Genomic DNA, 14,987 nt, shown 5'->3' with positions numbered 1-14,987 from the left:
TGGACTGTGCAGCCCCAGGGCCCCAGTGGGGTGTTGATGGATGCTTGCAGCTGGCTGGACACTGGGCTGCTGTCTGGCTGAAGAGGGCCCCAAGGCCCAGAGAGTGGCTCCAACTAGCAGCCACTGGGACTCAGGGTCAGTCCTGGGGCTGCTGAGGCCCCAGAGCAGGTCCTGAAGTCAGGGAGGGCATGGGTGGGGGAATGAGCTCCACCCTACTTGGGTTGGTGAACAATTTTTTGTTTTTTGAGACGCAGTCTCGCTCTGTCGCCCAGGCTAGAGTGCAGTGGCGCGATCTCAGCTCACTGCAAGCTCCACCTCCCGGGTTCATGCCATTCTCCTGCCTCAGCCTCCCAAGTAGCTGGGACTACAGGCGCCCGCCACCACGCTTAACTCATTTTTTGTATTTTTTTATTAGAGATGGGGTTTCACCGTGTTGGCCAGGATGGTCTCAATCTCCTGACCTCGTGATCCACCCGCCTCGGCCTCCCAAAGTGCTGGGATTACAGGTGGAAGCCACCGCGCCCGGCCTTTTTTTTTTGAGATGGAGTCTTGCGGTCTCCCAGGCTGGAGTGCAGTGGCACGATCTCAGCTCACTGCAAGCTCCACCTCCCAGGTTCACGCCATTCTCCTGCCTCAGCCTCCCGAGTAGCTGGGACTGCAGGTGCCAGCCACCACGCCTGGCTAATTTTTTGCATTTTTAGTAGAGATGGGGTTTCACCATGTTAGCCAGGATGGTCTCGATCTTCTGACCTCGTGATCCTCCTGCCTTGGCCTCTCAAAGTGCTGGGATTACAGGCGTGAGCCACCGCGCCCGGCCGGGTTGGTGAATATTTTAAAACAGGATCCACCAAGACACCCTATTGGCGGCTTCAGTCTGCACTTTGGACATCACTGAAAAATTCCTGAGGCCTCAGGAAGGCTGTGGGGCCCTGCTGAGTGGCCAAATGCCATCTGTCCCCTGCCCTTGTCTCTGCCGGGCTCCCGGTGCCCTCTTGTAACCCAGGCAGTAAGGACCTTCCCACCCCACTCCAGGTTCCCAGGGTGGCTGGAAGGGCCTGGGTGCCCCTGGCAGTCCTGGGTTTGAGCAGCGGCTTCTGGGCTCCCTGCCAAGGGGCTGGGCTTTGTGGCAGCCGGTCGGGCCTCCACGATGGGACCTGGGGATTTCCCACGTGTTGTGACTGTCCTTGTGGGTGACTTATTGTGTCCCGGAGTGGGACTGCAGGCACGGGTTTACATCCATACCCTGGTGCGTGTATGTGACCTGAGTGAACTGTGCATACCTGTGGGTGACTGTGTGGGGTGCAGGGGAGAACTTGGCGGGAGGTCCTGGAGCCCCTGGAAACAGGGCGTATGTGCTCGTGTATCTCTTCATTTGTGCCTGCGTGTCTGTGTGTCGGGCGTCTGGCTGTGCCTGTGCTGCTCACTGGCCGCCTGGAGTCAGGGCTGAGTCTCTGGGGGGTGCCCACTGGGTGGCTGGACCCAGGAAGCACTGGGCAACAGTCCCTGTCCCAAAGCCAGGGAGGGAGAAGCCGGCTGGGGGACGGGCTGGACTGGCAGGTGCGTGGGCCTTGAGGCAGCTCCTGACTCTGTTGAGGGGAGGGAAGCCCCGTCCCCGTGAGAGGGTCAGCCAGGAATGTCAGGGGTCTTTGGAGGAGCTGTGGGGTCTGGCTTATTTCCTGGCTTCATGCTGCTCTGGCATTTTGCTTTGGGGGTCGGCTGGGGGAGGTGGGGACGATGCTGAGGAGGATGTGTGAGGCTGAGAACAGCTCCAGGATGGAGAGCAGATGCAGGTGGGGTCAGTGGCCCCAAACCAGGGCCCTGGCTGGGTCTGTGGGGACCCGGAGGCAGGGGCGGGAGGCACCAACACCCAGAGGAGGGGGGAGAGGGTGGGGGCCCTGGATGGTGTGGGGTGGGAGCAGGAAGGAAGCCCTTGCCCCTGGACCCCCTGCCCAAACGTGGGTCCTGGTTTGCAGGCCTCCTGCTGCAGGACAGCAGTTCCTAAGAGCCTGTGGGCCTCCTGCAGGGACAGGACTGGAGCTGTGGGTGTGGCAGGAGGCAGAGCTCCCAGGCAGGACCAGCCTGGAGGGGTTGGAGGGACAGGAACCAACGCCCCCTGCCCTGCCCATCTCCCTGAACATGTCGGGGGAAGGAGTCCCAGGCTCTGCCACACAGCCTGTCATGGGGAGGGGCTGGCAGCTCTGCCCCAGGCTCTGGCAGTGAGGACCCTGCCAGACACTGTCTGAAGCCAGGTCAGGCCAAGCCAGCTGCCAGCTGTGGGGTTCCAGGGCTCAGCTGCCTGGGAGGAGGGGGCGGTGCTGAACTGGGGAGTTGGAGGGAACGGTGGGGGACAGGGGAAGGAGAAATCCACCGAGTCCCACAGTGGGAGGCTGTAAGATCTCCCTCTCCATGTCATAGTCTCTGTAAACTTTTTACCCTTCAGGCCATGGTGAGCAACAGGGGTCCCTGTGGCCCCGCCCTCCCCAGAGGCTGTGGCTGCCTCCAGGGGTGGGGGTTTCTGGCACTTTAGGGGCCTTAATTGACCGCCTCCCACTGCCCTTTCTTTACGCTGCATCTCCCGACACCCAGGCCTTCATCTTGGGTGTGAGGTGGGTGGCACACAGCAGGGCACGGTGCCCACGGGGCAGCCGGGAGCTGACTCAGCATCTTCACCTTCCCGCTCACGTGACTCCTCCTCCTGCCGCCGCTCCAGACGCTTTACAAACCTTGTGCCATTCCTCCATCAGCGCAATCCTTATCTACGGTCAGCACCCCCACTTCACAGGTAAAGAGGTGGAGGTGCGGAGAGATCCGGCAGCTGCCCAGAGCCACGCAAACTAAGCTCACGGTGAGTGAAACGCAGCAATGGCTCCTGTGCCTGCGATGATGTAAAAGCAGCATTTTCCCATCAGGCTGGGAACCAGCAATGCAGAACGCCCAGGGCTCCTTTGCTGAACTCCACGGCTGCCCCAACTCGACCTCACTCCTTGGGTGCTCCCCCACCCAGTGCCCGGACTCCTGGCTCCTTTCTCATGAAGATTCTCAGCCCTTGGCTTGTGTATTCAGGAACTCTTGGAAGTCCATTTATTTATGCTGTTTCATGCTAAAGTGTGAATACCAGAACTATTTGCTTTTTTTTTTTTTTTTTTTTGAGACGGAGTCTCACTCTTGTCACCAGGCTGCAGTGCAATGGTGCGATCTCAGTTCACTGCAACCTCCACTCCCAGGGTTCAAGCCATCCTCCTGCCTCGGCCTCCCGAGTAGCTGGGATAATAGGTGCCCACCATCATGCCTAGCTAATTTTTGTATTTTTAGTAGAGATGGGGTTTCACCATTTTGGCCAGGCTGGTCTCCAACTCCGGACCTCAGATGATCCACCCACCCCGACCTCCCAAAGTGCTGGGATTACAGGCGTGAGCTGCCGCACTGGCCTATTTGCATTTTAAGAAAGGACATTGTTGCCCGGGCGTGGTGGCTCAAGCCTGTAATCCCAGCACTTTGGGAGCCGAGACGGGCGGATCACGAGGTTAGGAGATCGAGACCATCCTGGCTAACACGGTGAAACCCCGTCTCTACTAAAAATACAAAAACTAGCCGGGCGAGGTGGCGGGCGCCTGTAGTCCCAGCTACTCGGGAGGCTGAGGCAGGAGAATGGCGTGAACCCAGGAGGCGGAGCTTGCAGTGAGCTGAGATCCCGCCACTGCACTCCAGCCTGGGTGGCAGAGCAAGACTCCGTCTCAAAAAAAAAAAAAAAAAAAAAAAGAAAGGACATTGTTAACTTATACCATGTTTTCTTTTTCTTTTTTTTTTTCTTTTTTGAGATGGAGTCTCGCACTGTTGCCTGGGCTGCAGTGCAGTATCGCGATCTTGGCTCACTGCAACCTCTGCCTCCTGAGTTCAAGCGATTCTTCTGCCTCAGCTCCTGAGTAGCTGGGGTTACAGGCACCCACCACCATGCCCAGCTAATTTTTGTATTTTTAGTAGAGATGGGGTTTCACCATTTTGGCCAGGCTGGTCTCCAACTCCGGACCTCAGATGATCCACCCACCCCGACCTCCCAAAGTGCTGGGATTACAGGCGTGAGCTGCCGCACCTGGCCTATTTGCATTTTAAGAAAGGACATTGTTGCCCGGGCGTGGTGGCTCAAGCCTGTAATCCCAGCACTTTGGGAGCCGAGACGGGCGGATCACGAGGTCAGGAGATCGAGACCATCCTGGCTAACACGGTGAAACCCCGTCTCTACTAAAAATACAAAAACTAGCCGGGCGAGGTGGCGGGCGCCTGTAGTCCCAGCTACTCGGGAGGCTGAGGCAGGAGAATGGCGTGAACCCAGGAGGCGGAGCTTGCAGTGAGCTGAGATCCCGCCACTGCACTCCAGCCTGGGTGGCAGAGCAAGACTCCGTCTCAAAAAAAAAAAAAAAAAAAAAAAAGAAAGGACATTGTTAACTTATACCATGTTTTCTTTTTCTTTTTTTTTTTTTTTTTTTTGAGATGGAGTCTCGCACTGTTGCCTGGGCTGCAGTGCAGTATCGCGATCTTGGCTCACTGCAACCTCTGCCTCCTGAGTTCAAGCGATTCTTCTGCCTCAGCCTCCTGAGTAGCTGGGGTTACAGGCACCCACCACCATGCCCAGCTATTTTTTTGTATTTTTAGTAGAGATGGGATTTCATCATGTTGGCCAGGCTGGTCTTGAACTCCTGACCTTGTGGTTCGTCCACCTCAGCCTCCCAAAGTGCTGGGATTATAGGTGTGAGCCACCGTGACTGGCCTTACACCATGTTTTCTTAATGTCAGCACAACTGGCATTTGGGTTGGATGATGCTGTGCTCTGTGGGGGCTGCCCTGTGCCCTGCAGGGTGCTTGGTGCCCCCCTCCCCCAACCTCCACCCACTGGATACCAGTAGCATCTGTCCCTCCACTGTGACGACCAAAACTGTCTCCAGACTCACTAGATGCTCCCTTGGGAACAAAACCCCTGGGTAAGAACAATTGACCTAAATGGATTTCATCTCTGTAGGTGGGATGCCAGGAAGTGTGATTAAGCAAAAGACTGGTCTCCAGGATGGGGCCAGCTCGTCTGAGCCGCAGGGATGGACACATCATGCTCTCTTCAACTCAACCAGTGGGAGGATCTGAGAGAAACCAGGGAAGAGGGGCGTGTCCGAGCCAGAAGTGGACTCACCTGGGCACCTTCCTGCAGCGACGAGGGAAGAGGGGCGTGTCCGAGCCGGGAACTGGACTCACCTGAGCACCTTCCTGCGCGAGACCAGGGAAGAGGGGCGTGTCCGAGCCGGGAACTGGACTCACCTGAGCACCTTCCTGCGAGACCAGGGAAGAGGGGCGTGTCCAACCAGGGAAGAGGGGCGTGTCCGACCAGGGAAGAGGGGCGTGTCCGACCAGGGAAGAGGGGCGTGTCCGAGCCGGGAACTGGACTCACCTGGGCACCTTCCTGCGGAGACCAGGGAAGAGGGGCGTGTCCAACCAGGGAAGAGGGGCGTGTCCAACCAGGGAAGAGGGGCGTGTCCGAGCCAGAAGTGGACTCACCTGGGCACCTTCCTGTGGAGACCAGGGAAGAGGGGCGTGTCCAACCAGGGAAGAGGGGCGTGTCCAACCAGGGAAGAGGGGCGTGTCCAACCAGGGAAGAGGGGCGTGTCCGAGCAGGGAACTGGACTCACCTGGGCACCTTCCTGCCCTCCTCCTGACGCCCTCTCAGAATGAGGCCCTCGCTGTCCGCATCCTCACCCTCCCGTGAGGTGGGGGCCGATTCTCTCCACTTGTCATGAGGTAAGCATGAGGTTCTATCTCACTTGGGCAACTACAACAAAGTACCTACGACTCGGGGGCTTAAACAACAGAAATTTATTTCTCACAGTTCTGGAAGCCAGAGGTCAAGATCAAGGTGCGGGCAGACTCGGTTCCTGTGAGCGCCGGCTTCCTGGCTTGCTGACGATGCCTTCCCATGTCCCCATGTGGCACGAAGCAGAAAAGAGGTCCCAGTGCTCCTGTCTGTTCCCCTGAGGGTGCTGGTCCTGTTCCAAGGGCTCCACCCTCCTGACCCAGCCGCCCCCAAAGCCCCCTCTCCTAACACCACCGCACTGGAGTGAGGATTTCAGCATGTGGATTCTGGGGGTACATCCAGTCCACGCAGGCCTGAGTGGTTGCCTGGCCTGCTGAAAGCCACTCAGCTCGGGCAGGCCCACGGTGGCTGCCTGCAGGCCATGCCCTGCAGCCCACAGTAGCGCCACCCTCTGCAGGGGCCGAGGCAGAGCCTGCTGGGTGCTGAGGGTGGTGCCCTCATGTTTGCTGGTGAGGTGGGGCAGCAGGCCGCCTGCAGAGCCTCGGGACTGCCCAGACTCCAGCTTTGTGCAGCCCCTGGTGTGCCACTTGGAGAACCATCCACCTGGTGTGGCGTTAGGTGACTTTGTTCCGGATGCGGGGTGGGGAGGGCTGTGACAGCCCATGGGCCTTGCCAAGTCTGGGCGGCCCTGCCCAAAGCCTGCTGGACAACTGGCCAAGCAAGGCCCTGGTGAGCCTGGGCCGTCGGTGGGCGGGCAGTCAGGGCACAGATGCCAGCAGCCTGCGTGGGCAGACGTCTGGCTGTTCCGCCGGCCCTGAGCTCCAGCTACCCATGTCCCCTTGGGGTCTCTCCGGCAGCCCTGAACCACACAAGCCCCAGGCTAGTGACTGAGGCCACATCTGGCTGGAGGCTCCAGCGACGTCCAGCCCCAGGTCAAAGTGGCCATCTGTCATCTGACAGGTTGACACACACCTTCCTTGGGCTGAGTGTCTGTGCCTGCCCCCACGCCCTGCACTCAGTGTGCAGTAGGGCAGCGGTCCCAGGCAAAGCAGTTTCCCATCGGGATGAGGTCCAGCTCCAGAGAAGGTGGGAAGGGGTCCCCGTGTCAGGGCCTCCCTGAGAAGATGCAGTGTCTGCCATCCTGGTGGGCAGAGGGGACAGCAAATGCGAGGGCTCCTTGCCTGCTCAGGGAAGTGGGGGTGGCCGTGTGCCCAGGCAGGGAGGATGGGGGCAGAGGGGCCAGTGGTCCTGGAGCATGTGGCAGGGCCAGGTCTCAGGAGCAAGGAGGCCTCGAGGAGGAAAGTGTGTGGGTAGTGTCGAGGTGCCAGGGAGTCTGGATGTGTAGATCCACGGTGGGGCCTGGGTCTCTCCCATGAGTGAGCGCAGGGCCTGCGTTCCTCATGATGGATCTGCCACAGAACGGGGACGACTGTCACAGCTTCTCCATGTGGCTGAAGGCGTAGGAGGGGGCGCGTGGGAGGCCACTTGTGACACCTGCGGACCGGAGATGACAACATACGGGGTTTGGGGATGTCAAGCTCCCTTGAGGTCCCAGAGCTACAGGTTGATTTCTGCCCTTTCCGGATGCCTCCGGAGCCACTGTGGCTCCCCGGCCTGTTCCTGCCGCCACAGGTGACCACGGGCTCCTCAATTGACGGTATTATTGGTGGCTGGGAAGTACAAGCAACTCCCTCATGCAATTAGCCGGCTTGCCAGGGGCTAGGGAAGCTTGTTGAGAGCCCTGGTCCTTTAGAAAAAAGTATAAATTAAATTTTTATTGACTTTAGTGTAAGATGTTAAAAAAAGTCAATACTTTCGTATCTAAATCTTTTCCTCACTCCCCTGCTCCCCTGCAAGCTGGATAAATACAGCCCTTCCTCCTAATAATGGAAAATTCCTTTGGAGGGGCTGGGCCTCTGTCTGGGGAGGCACTTTCTGTCGCCCAAATTACAGGATTAAAGCCGCAGCGGGTCTAGCCCAGGTGAGATGACTGAGAACCTGCCTCTCCTCATTTCCTCAATTTCCCAAATTAAATATTGTTTCTTGGCTGGCAGAGCTTTCCTCCAGGCCTCTGTGGGGTTGTCTGTTTTTCTGAAGGCACAGAGACGGGGAAGCAGCTCCCTCCGTTTCCACCGGGAGGCACAGGGTGGTGGCCTGGGAGGCCCTGCTTTAAGCCAGCATCCACAGGGGCCGTTGTCACTGGTGCCGAGGCCCTCGGAACGCAGGTGAAGCTGAGCACCCCGGCACAGATCCCACCCAGGACAGCACAGCGTCAAAAGAGCATAAAATCTGGCTGTTCTAGCAAGGGCCACAACCCGCCAGGGCCACCAGCACCATGTAGCCGTCCTGCACAAACTCACTGTGGCAGCCCCTGCCCCCCACACCCGGCTTCTGACGGCCCCATACAGGAGGCAGCCAGAGGAAGCCCACATGCCTCTCAAGTCACTGCCTGTGCTTGGTTTCCTGGGGCTTTTGTTCGTTTGTTTTTTTTTTTGTTTTTGAGACAGAGTCTCGCACTGTTGCCCAGGCTGGAGTGCGGTGATGCAATCTCGACTCGCTGCAACCTCCACCTCCTGGGTTCAAGTGATTCTCCTGCCTCAGCCTCCCAGGTAGCTGGAATTACAGGCACGCGCCACCACACCCGGCTAATTTTGAATTTTTAGTAGAGACGGGGTTTCTCCATGTTGGTCAGGCTGGTCCCTAACTCTCGACCTCAGGTGATCCACCCACGTCGGCCTCCCAAAGTTCAGGGATTACAGGCATGAGCCACTGTACCTGGCCTGTTTTTTTTTTTTTTTTTTTTTTTTTTTTGGAGACTGAGTCTTGCTCTTGTCTCCCAGGCTGGAGTGCAGTGACATGATTTCAGCTCACTTCAGCCTCTGCCTCCCGGGTTCGAGTGATTCCTCTGCCTCAGCCTTCGAGTAGCTGGTGTTACAAGTGTCTGCCACCATGCCTGACTAATTTTTATGTTTTTAGTAGAGACAGGGTTTCACCATGTAGGCCAGGCTGGTCTTGAACTCCTGACCTGGTCTCGAACTCCTAACCTCTGGTGATCAACCCACCTCAGACTCCCAAAGTGCTGGGATTACAGGCATGAGCCACCACACCCAGCCCTCATTTTTGTTTTTAATTAACCCCTCCCGTCCCGTCCCCTCCCCTCTTTTCTTTCCTTTCCTTTTCTTTTTTTTTTCCAGGGTCTTGCTGTGTTGCCCAGGCTGGAGTGCAGTGGTGTAATGAGAGCTCAGTGTAGCCTCCAACTCCTGGGCTCGAGTGAGCCTCCTGCCTCAGCCTCCTGAGTAGCTGAGACAACAGGTACACACCAGCAAGCTCAGCTAAGTTTCATTTATTTATTTATTTTTTGAGACAGGGTCTCTCTCTCTCTCTTAACGAAGCTGGAGTGCAGTGGTGCCATCATGGCTCACTGCAGCCGGGACCTCCTGGATTAAAGCAGTCCTCCCATCTCAGCCTCCTGGGCAGCTAGGATCACAGGCAGGCCACCCAGCCCAGATAATTTTCGAAGTTTTGTAGAGACAGGGTTTCTGTGTTGCCCAGGCTGGTCTCGAACTCTTGGGCTTAAGCAGTCTGCCCACCTCAGCCTCCCAAAGCTCTGGACTTACAGGCATGAGCCACCTGGCCTGGCCTCGGTTTTTCACTTTTGGTCCCACCATTCCAGTGCTGAGCCTGTGAGACTGGAGTCATGACCCAGCAGGACTGCACCTGCACCTGAGGTAGAGCAGAGGCGTGGGCTCTGGAGGGCACTGAGCCTGCTCTGTGACCTGTACCATATGGGCAGGGTTACCCCATGGGTTCTCCCTGGCAGTGACCCAGACGTGCTTGAGTTTGTCCTCTAACAGCCATTGACTCTGGGCCCCTCTCTGCACCAGGCTTCAGGGAGAAGGACAGTGGGAGAAGCCCCAGGGGAGCCCGGGCAGCAGGCGGTCACAGTCCCTGTGGTTCGCTTTCTGCCGGGGAGAGAGACCAAAGGAGGACTCTGGGGACAGATGAACTGGCCTTGATTGGCAGGAGCAGCCAGTTCTGGCAGTGCAGTCTTCATGTTCTCTGGTCGTTTAGTGCAGCCCAGTGACATGGGAGACCTGGGAGGCCTCGAGGTTACTTGCCTGGAGGAGATCAGAGAAGGGGCTGGGCTTGCAGGTTCTGGCAAGAGGACGGTGCTGGAGGTGCTGAAGGGACAGCGCCCGTCTGGAATCCACCGCCGCCCTGGCCGCCTGGGTGAGGACCGCCTGTCTCCCCTGCTGGAGCTGGGCGCCACGTACGTCTGAATTCTGCTCATCCTCTCTGGAGTCCTGTCGATGCAGTCTTGGCAAAGATTGCTTGAGCCTGAATGCTTTTCCCATCTATTTTTAAATAAATGGAATTCCTCATGCTTGGATGAAATTTACCCCAACTGGGCATTTTCACGACCTGCTTTGCCTGGGCGCAGAGGAGGGGACAGGGGGTAGGCATGCGGGTAACCAGATTGCTGACAATGTAGCCCGTGGGTGTGCAAGACACAAAATTAAAAACATAAATGATTAATGAGCTAGCTCTTTGAAAGGACATCCTAAACAAAGGAGGAAGCAAAGATTTTCAAGCCTTGATGCAGGATTTGCTTTCCAGAACCTTCCAAGGTGTGGCAAAGCTGCTGGAGCCAACGCCATTTGTAGACGGGAGAACCATGAGCTGCAGGGTGCAAAGCTCCACCTGCATCCTGAGCTGGCCCCTCCAGCCTGGCATCCCCACAGGAGCCACACTCTCAGCCACCCCCAGGAGGCTGTGAAGCCAGCTGATGGCTCCCCAAGACTTCAGCAAGGTGTTCCCCTTTTTTTCCTGAAAAATAAGATGAACAGGTTTGTCTCTCCCAATGTCCTGGAACACCAGAGCACCTTAATCCTTGCTCCCATCTCAGCTCTGATGCATCTGCTAAAACGGGAACTGGGGATCACTTTTCCTTCATCCTCTATGGATCAGCCCTAACCTTGGGTCCCACTTGGCTCTGACATCAGACCTGAGATGACTGCTTCCCCAGGAGGGGCCATGCGCAGCCCGGGCACTGCTGAGGGACACCGGATAGCCTGAGGCTTCCCCCAGCAGGATGAGGGGCCCCAGCCCTGCTGGGTTTCCATTTTAAGCTACGGCTGCTCTTCTGGTGAGTGGGAAAGACCAGCGGCGCCAGCCAGTGTGTGAGGGGAGATGCCGTGGTGCCCTCTTCCTTCTGCACACTGAAGTCCTCTCCCTCCCCTGAACACACCAGGCTGGTGCCTCCTCCCTCAACAATGGAGAGAAACCGCAGCTGCGTGGGGCAAGCCCACTTCATGCTGGTTATCACAGCCAATGTGTGGGCACAGAGGCAGGGAGGCGGGGGTCCGGAGCGTGCCCCCGAATGTGCACTAGCTTGTGTAAGTTGCTGTCTATCCCCAACATCCTGTATAATGTTCAGGTTAGCATTCTGCCTGCACCGACCCTTGTTTACAGCCTAAACACAAAACAACAGAAACAGGCCCCATGGCCATGAGCTCTGGAAACCAAAGGGCAAACACAACCCAAGGGCCGACCCTGCGCTGTTTAGGGTTAGGGCTGTTTTATGAGCAGGTCACCTGCGAGGACAGCACCAGCGATTCAGCAGAGGGCTTCCTCTAGGCAGAATCCATGGTGCCAGGCAAATGTGCGAATAGGCTGGATGTAGTCATGAGATGCACTCGAGACCACACCCCTCCTGGGTGTGCAGAGGAAGGCCCAGTGGCGGGGCACCTCGGGGGGTGGGCAGCACTGAGCCTCAGGGGTCCCTTGGTCTCCCAGTAGCAGCTCCAGAGGGACCCCTCCCAGGACACATGGCTCCCACAGTGGGGAGGCCACCTCTGCCCACCTGCCCCCAAGGAAACACCGTCCCATCTGTGTCCAGGAGGCACAGATCTGCCTGCCTCCTTTGTCCTGAGGTGTGGCACTGGGCTTCCCGCTGACCTCTCTGCTGCCCTGGGGCCACCCTCCAATCCTGCCCCTGCCACAGGCCCCTTGTGGAGCCTGCAGAGCAAAGTCTAGGCCCCCTGGGGGGCTTCAAGGCCCTCTAGGAGTGACTCTCCCGTCCCAACCCAGATGGCCTTTCCTCCTCTTCTTGCCCGCGGGCCGCTGTGGCCACCCCCTTCCCCCGGGCTGTTTTCCTTGCAGGGCACCTCCAGCCTCCACAGACCCTCCCTGCACACACCCTGGGGTCTAGGGGGTCCCACTGCCTGGGCAACCCTGACACCAACAGCATGAGGTCACCATGGGCTGAGCCCCAACAGAGTCTTGGGGAGGGCCCGTACCCTACCCCTTCCCGGAGGCGTCCACTTCCAGGGCCCAGCTGAGAGGACTCCAGTCCTGCTCAGGTGGCTCTGCACGGCTCTGGGACCCCAGGGAGCCATGGGGCCACCAGGCAGGTCCGCTTGGTTAGTACCGCCTGACTCAAAGGTGACTGCAGGGTCAGTGTGCACATGGTGGGGGAATGGGCAGGCTCAGCCCAGAGGTCTGGTCCTGCGGGCCTTGGCCCCTTCCGCCTCCCCCTCCCCTCCCCTCCCCTCCCGCTCCCCTCCTGTCGCCCCTCTTCCCCTCCCCTCCCCCCCTTTTCCCGTCCCCTCCACCTCCTCTCTCCCATCCTCTTCTCTTCTCCCCTCCCCTTCCCTTCCCCTCTCCTCCTGTCTCCCCTTCCCCCCGCTCCCCGCTTCCCTCCCCTCTACCCGTCTCTTCTCCTCCCCTCCCCTCTCCTCTCCCTCCCCTCCTGTCTCCCCTCTCCCCTTCCCCTACCCCTCCCCTCCCCCCTTCCCTCTCCTCCCCTTCCCTCCCCTCTCCCTCCTCCCCTCTTCTCTCCTACCCACCCCTCCTCGGACTGGCGTCGCGGGGGTTAACGCCGGGCGGGGCGAGGCGGCGGGCGGAGCCGGCGCGGCCGCGGGCCAGGCGCCGAGGTGCGCGCGGAGCGAGGTGGCCGCAGCGTCTCGGCGCGCGGCCCAAGCCCGTCAGGAGCGCGGAACCGCCGCCTCGGCCATGCGGCTCCCGGCCCGGGGGCCTGGGCTGGGGCCCGCGCCGCCCCCCGCGCACCGCCCCCGCTGAGCCTGCGCCCGACCCGGGGCGCCTCCCGCCCGGCACCATGGTGCAGAAGTCGCGCAACGGCGGCGTGTACCCCGGCCCGAGCGGCGAGAAGAAGCTGAAGGTGGGCTTCGTGGGGCTGGACCCCGGCGCGCCCGACTCCACCCGGGACGGGGCGCTGCTGATCGCCGGCTCCGAGGCCCCCAAGCGCGGCAGCATCCTCAGCAAACCGCGCGCGGGCGGCGCGGGCGCCGGGAAGCCCCCCAAGCGCAACGCCTTCTACCGCAAGCTGCAGAATTTCCTCTACAACGTGCTGGAGCGGCCGCGCGGCTGGGCGTTCATCTACCACGCCTACGTGTGAGTGGCGGCGGCGCCCCCGTGGCGACCCCCATCGGCGACCCCGGCCGGCCGGCTGCGGCGGGTTTGGCTCCCTGCGCCTGGGTCTGGGTCCGGGGCCGAGACCGGAGAGCGACTGTGCAGCGCGCGGGCAGGAAGGATTCCGGGATCGGGGCCGGGGCCGCTCAGGTCCGGGTGGGGGCTCCGGGCCCGCAGGACGGAGACGTGCGGCCGCCCCAGCCCCCTCCTCAGCCTGGGAGGCCCCTCCCCGCGGCCGCTGCGCCGAACAAAGGGCCGGCCGGGGAGGGAGGGCGGCAGCGCTGGGTCTGGGCTCTCCGGGACTCTCGGGGACCCGCGGGGCTGGGGCCGCCCGACCAAGCAGGGGCGGCGGGGAGGGTTTGGCCTGTCCTTCGCCATCCTCCCGAGCCGCTCTTCCTCAGCCTGGGGCGAGCTTTTGGGTTCCTGAGATGCGGGAGGATCTCCCATGACCCCCACCCCAGCCCGGGCGCAGCGCAGCTGTCTGTCCTGCCCCCTCGGCGCCGACGCCCCTCCCTGGACCCGCGAACCCCCCTCAGCTCCTGCGCTCAGCGCGGCGCTGACCCATCTCTGCAGCCGCCGGCCGCCCCCGTGCACATCGCGGGCTCAGGACCCCTCCTTGGCAGAGCGAGGCCCGGGGAAGGGGCTGCGGCAGACCCGGGACCCCCAGCCCTGGGCCTGGAAGGGGCTGTCCCCGCTCCCCGGGCGAGGCTCAGGGCACGGCTGCCTCCTGGGGCAGGGCTGGCGGGGGGCGGCCGAAGCCTGCGTCCGTGTGCACCTGGGTGTTCGCGTGTGGAATTTGCACGGCCCGCTGCGCGTGCGGCCTGTGCGGCGGGTGTGCACAGCCTCCCCGCGCCAGGGCGCTTGCTCTCCCATCCCAGCTGAACAAGGGACCCGCTGAGCTCCGGGACCGGCCATTTTGTGTGAGAGGCATTTTGGGATGGGACTGAGGGGCAGACTCGCCACAAGCTGGCCGGGCGCCCACCTGGGCCGAGAGGGGTGTGTGCCCTCAGCAGACCCTCCGTGGGCTGTGATATGGGAGGGCTCTGGGGTAGGGAGAAGATCCCAGAGGGAAATGCCAGGCCGCTTGCAGGGAGGGTGTCTGCGTGGAGGGCCCCTGGGCACCCAGCCCGGGAATCGCCAAGCAGAGGGGCTTCTCCGACCTCCTGGGTCCTGGAGGTCCTGCTGCCCCCAGGAGGTGAGTCTGGCCTTTCCAGTCCAGGGTCCGTGCCCAAATCCTTGGATGAGCCTCTATGTCCTCAGGAACGGCCTCTCCTTATGGCCCCCACCTGGCTGGGGACCGAAGGGGCTCTTGGAGGGCCGGTACTGGTCAGCTAGGTATCAGCCCAAGGTGACTCCTGGGATGAGGACAGGACAGAACCCACCCCACAGCCCTCCTGCCCCGATGGCCTCAGTGGCCGGAGCCCCACTCTGCGTTTGACCCATGGTGCTGCCCGGGGTTTGTTCTGCTTTGAGCCCATGATCCAAGGGCCCAGCCTGGCTATTCCTGAGGTTTCCTGTTGGGTCAGCAGCTCTCCACTGGCCGCCCCCTGCCTGGGCCTGTGTGGGTCAGCCCCTCTGTTCTCCTTCCTGTCTGCCTCCTGAGGGTGGCAGTCCAGAACTGGGGTGAAGCATGGGGAGTGCTTGCACATGTGGGGTCTGAGCCATCTCCTCCTGACGACCCTGAGTCTCTATAGAGTCTACAGAGCAGCAGCGTGTGGGGGCTTCAGGCGACACCCTCAACTCGGAACAGCCCCGCCCTCCA

General features: G+C 60.5%; 1 protein-coding gene across 8 annotated transcripts in view; it reads left to right on the top strand.

Annotated features, from left to right (window-relative positions):
- Positions 1 to 12,700: 12,700 nt before the first annotated feature.
- Positions 12,701 to 14,987, top strand: part of KCNQ2 (potassium voltage-gated channel subfamily Q member 2) — a 67,708-nt gene continuing 65,421 nt past the window's right edge. For 7 of the 8 annotated variants that reach the window (XM_033187115.1, XM_033187112.1, XM_033187116.1 and 4 more), the window contains exon 1: positions 12,701 to 13,207. In XM_033187115.1, the coding sequence (XP_033043006.1) occupies positions 12,912 to 13,207 (296 nt within the window). In that variant the 5' untranslated portion in view covers positions 12,701 to 12,911. Of the gene's footprint in view, positions 13,208 to 14,096; positions 14,421 to 14,987 lie in introns of those variants that run through there. The other variant, XM_033187118.1, reaches the window with a different exon arrangement.

Source organism: Trachypithecus francoisi, unplaced genomic scaffold (assembly GCF_009764315.1).
Source record: "Trachypithecus francoisi isolate TF-2019V2 unplaced genomic scaffold, Tfra_2.0 Lachesis_group21, whole genome shotgun sequence".
In the NCBI taxonomy this organism is placed as follows: domain Eukaryota; kingdom Metazoa; phylum Chordata; class Mammalia; order Primates; family Cercopithecidae; genus Trachypithecus; species Trachypithecus francoisi.
This window is presented reverse-complemented; position numbering and strand designations above follow the sequence as displayed.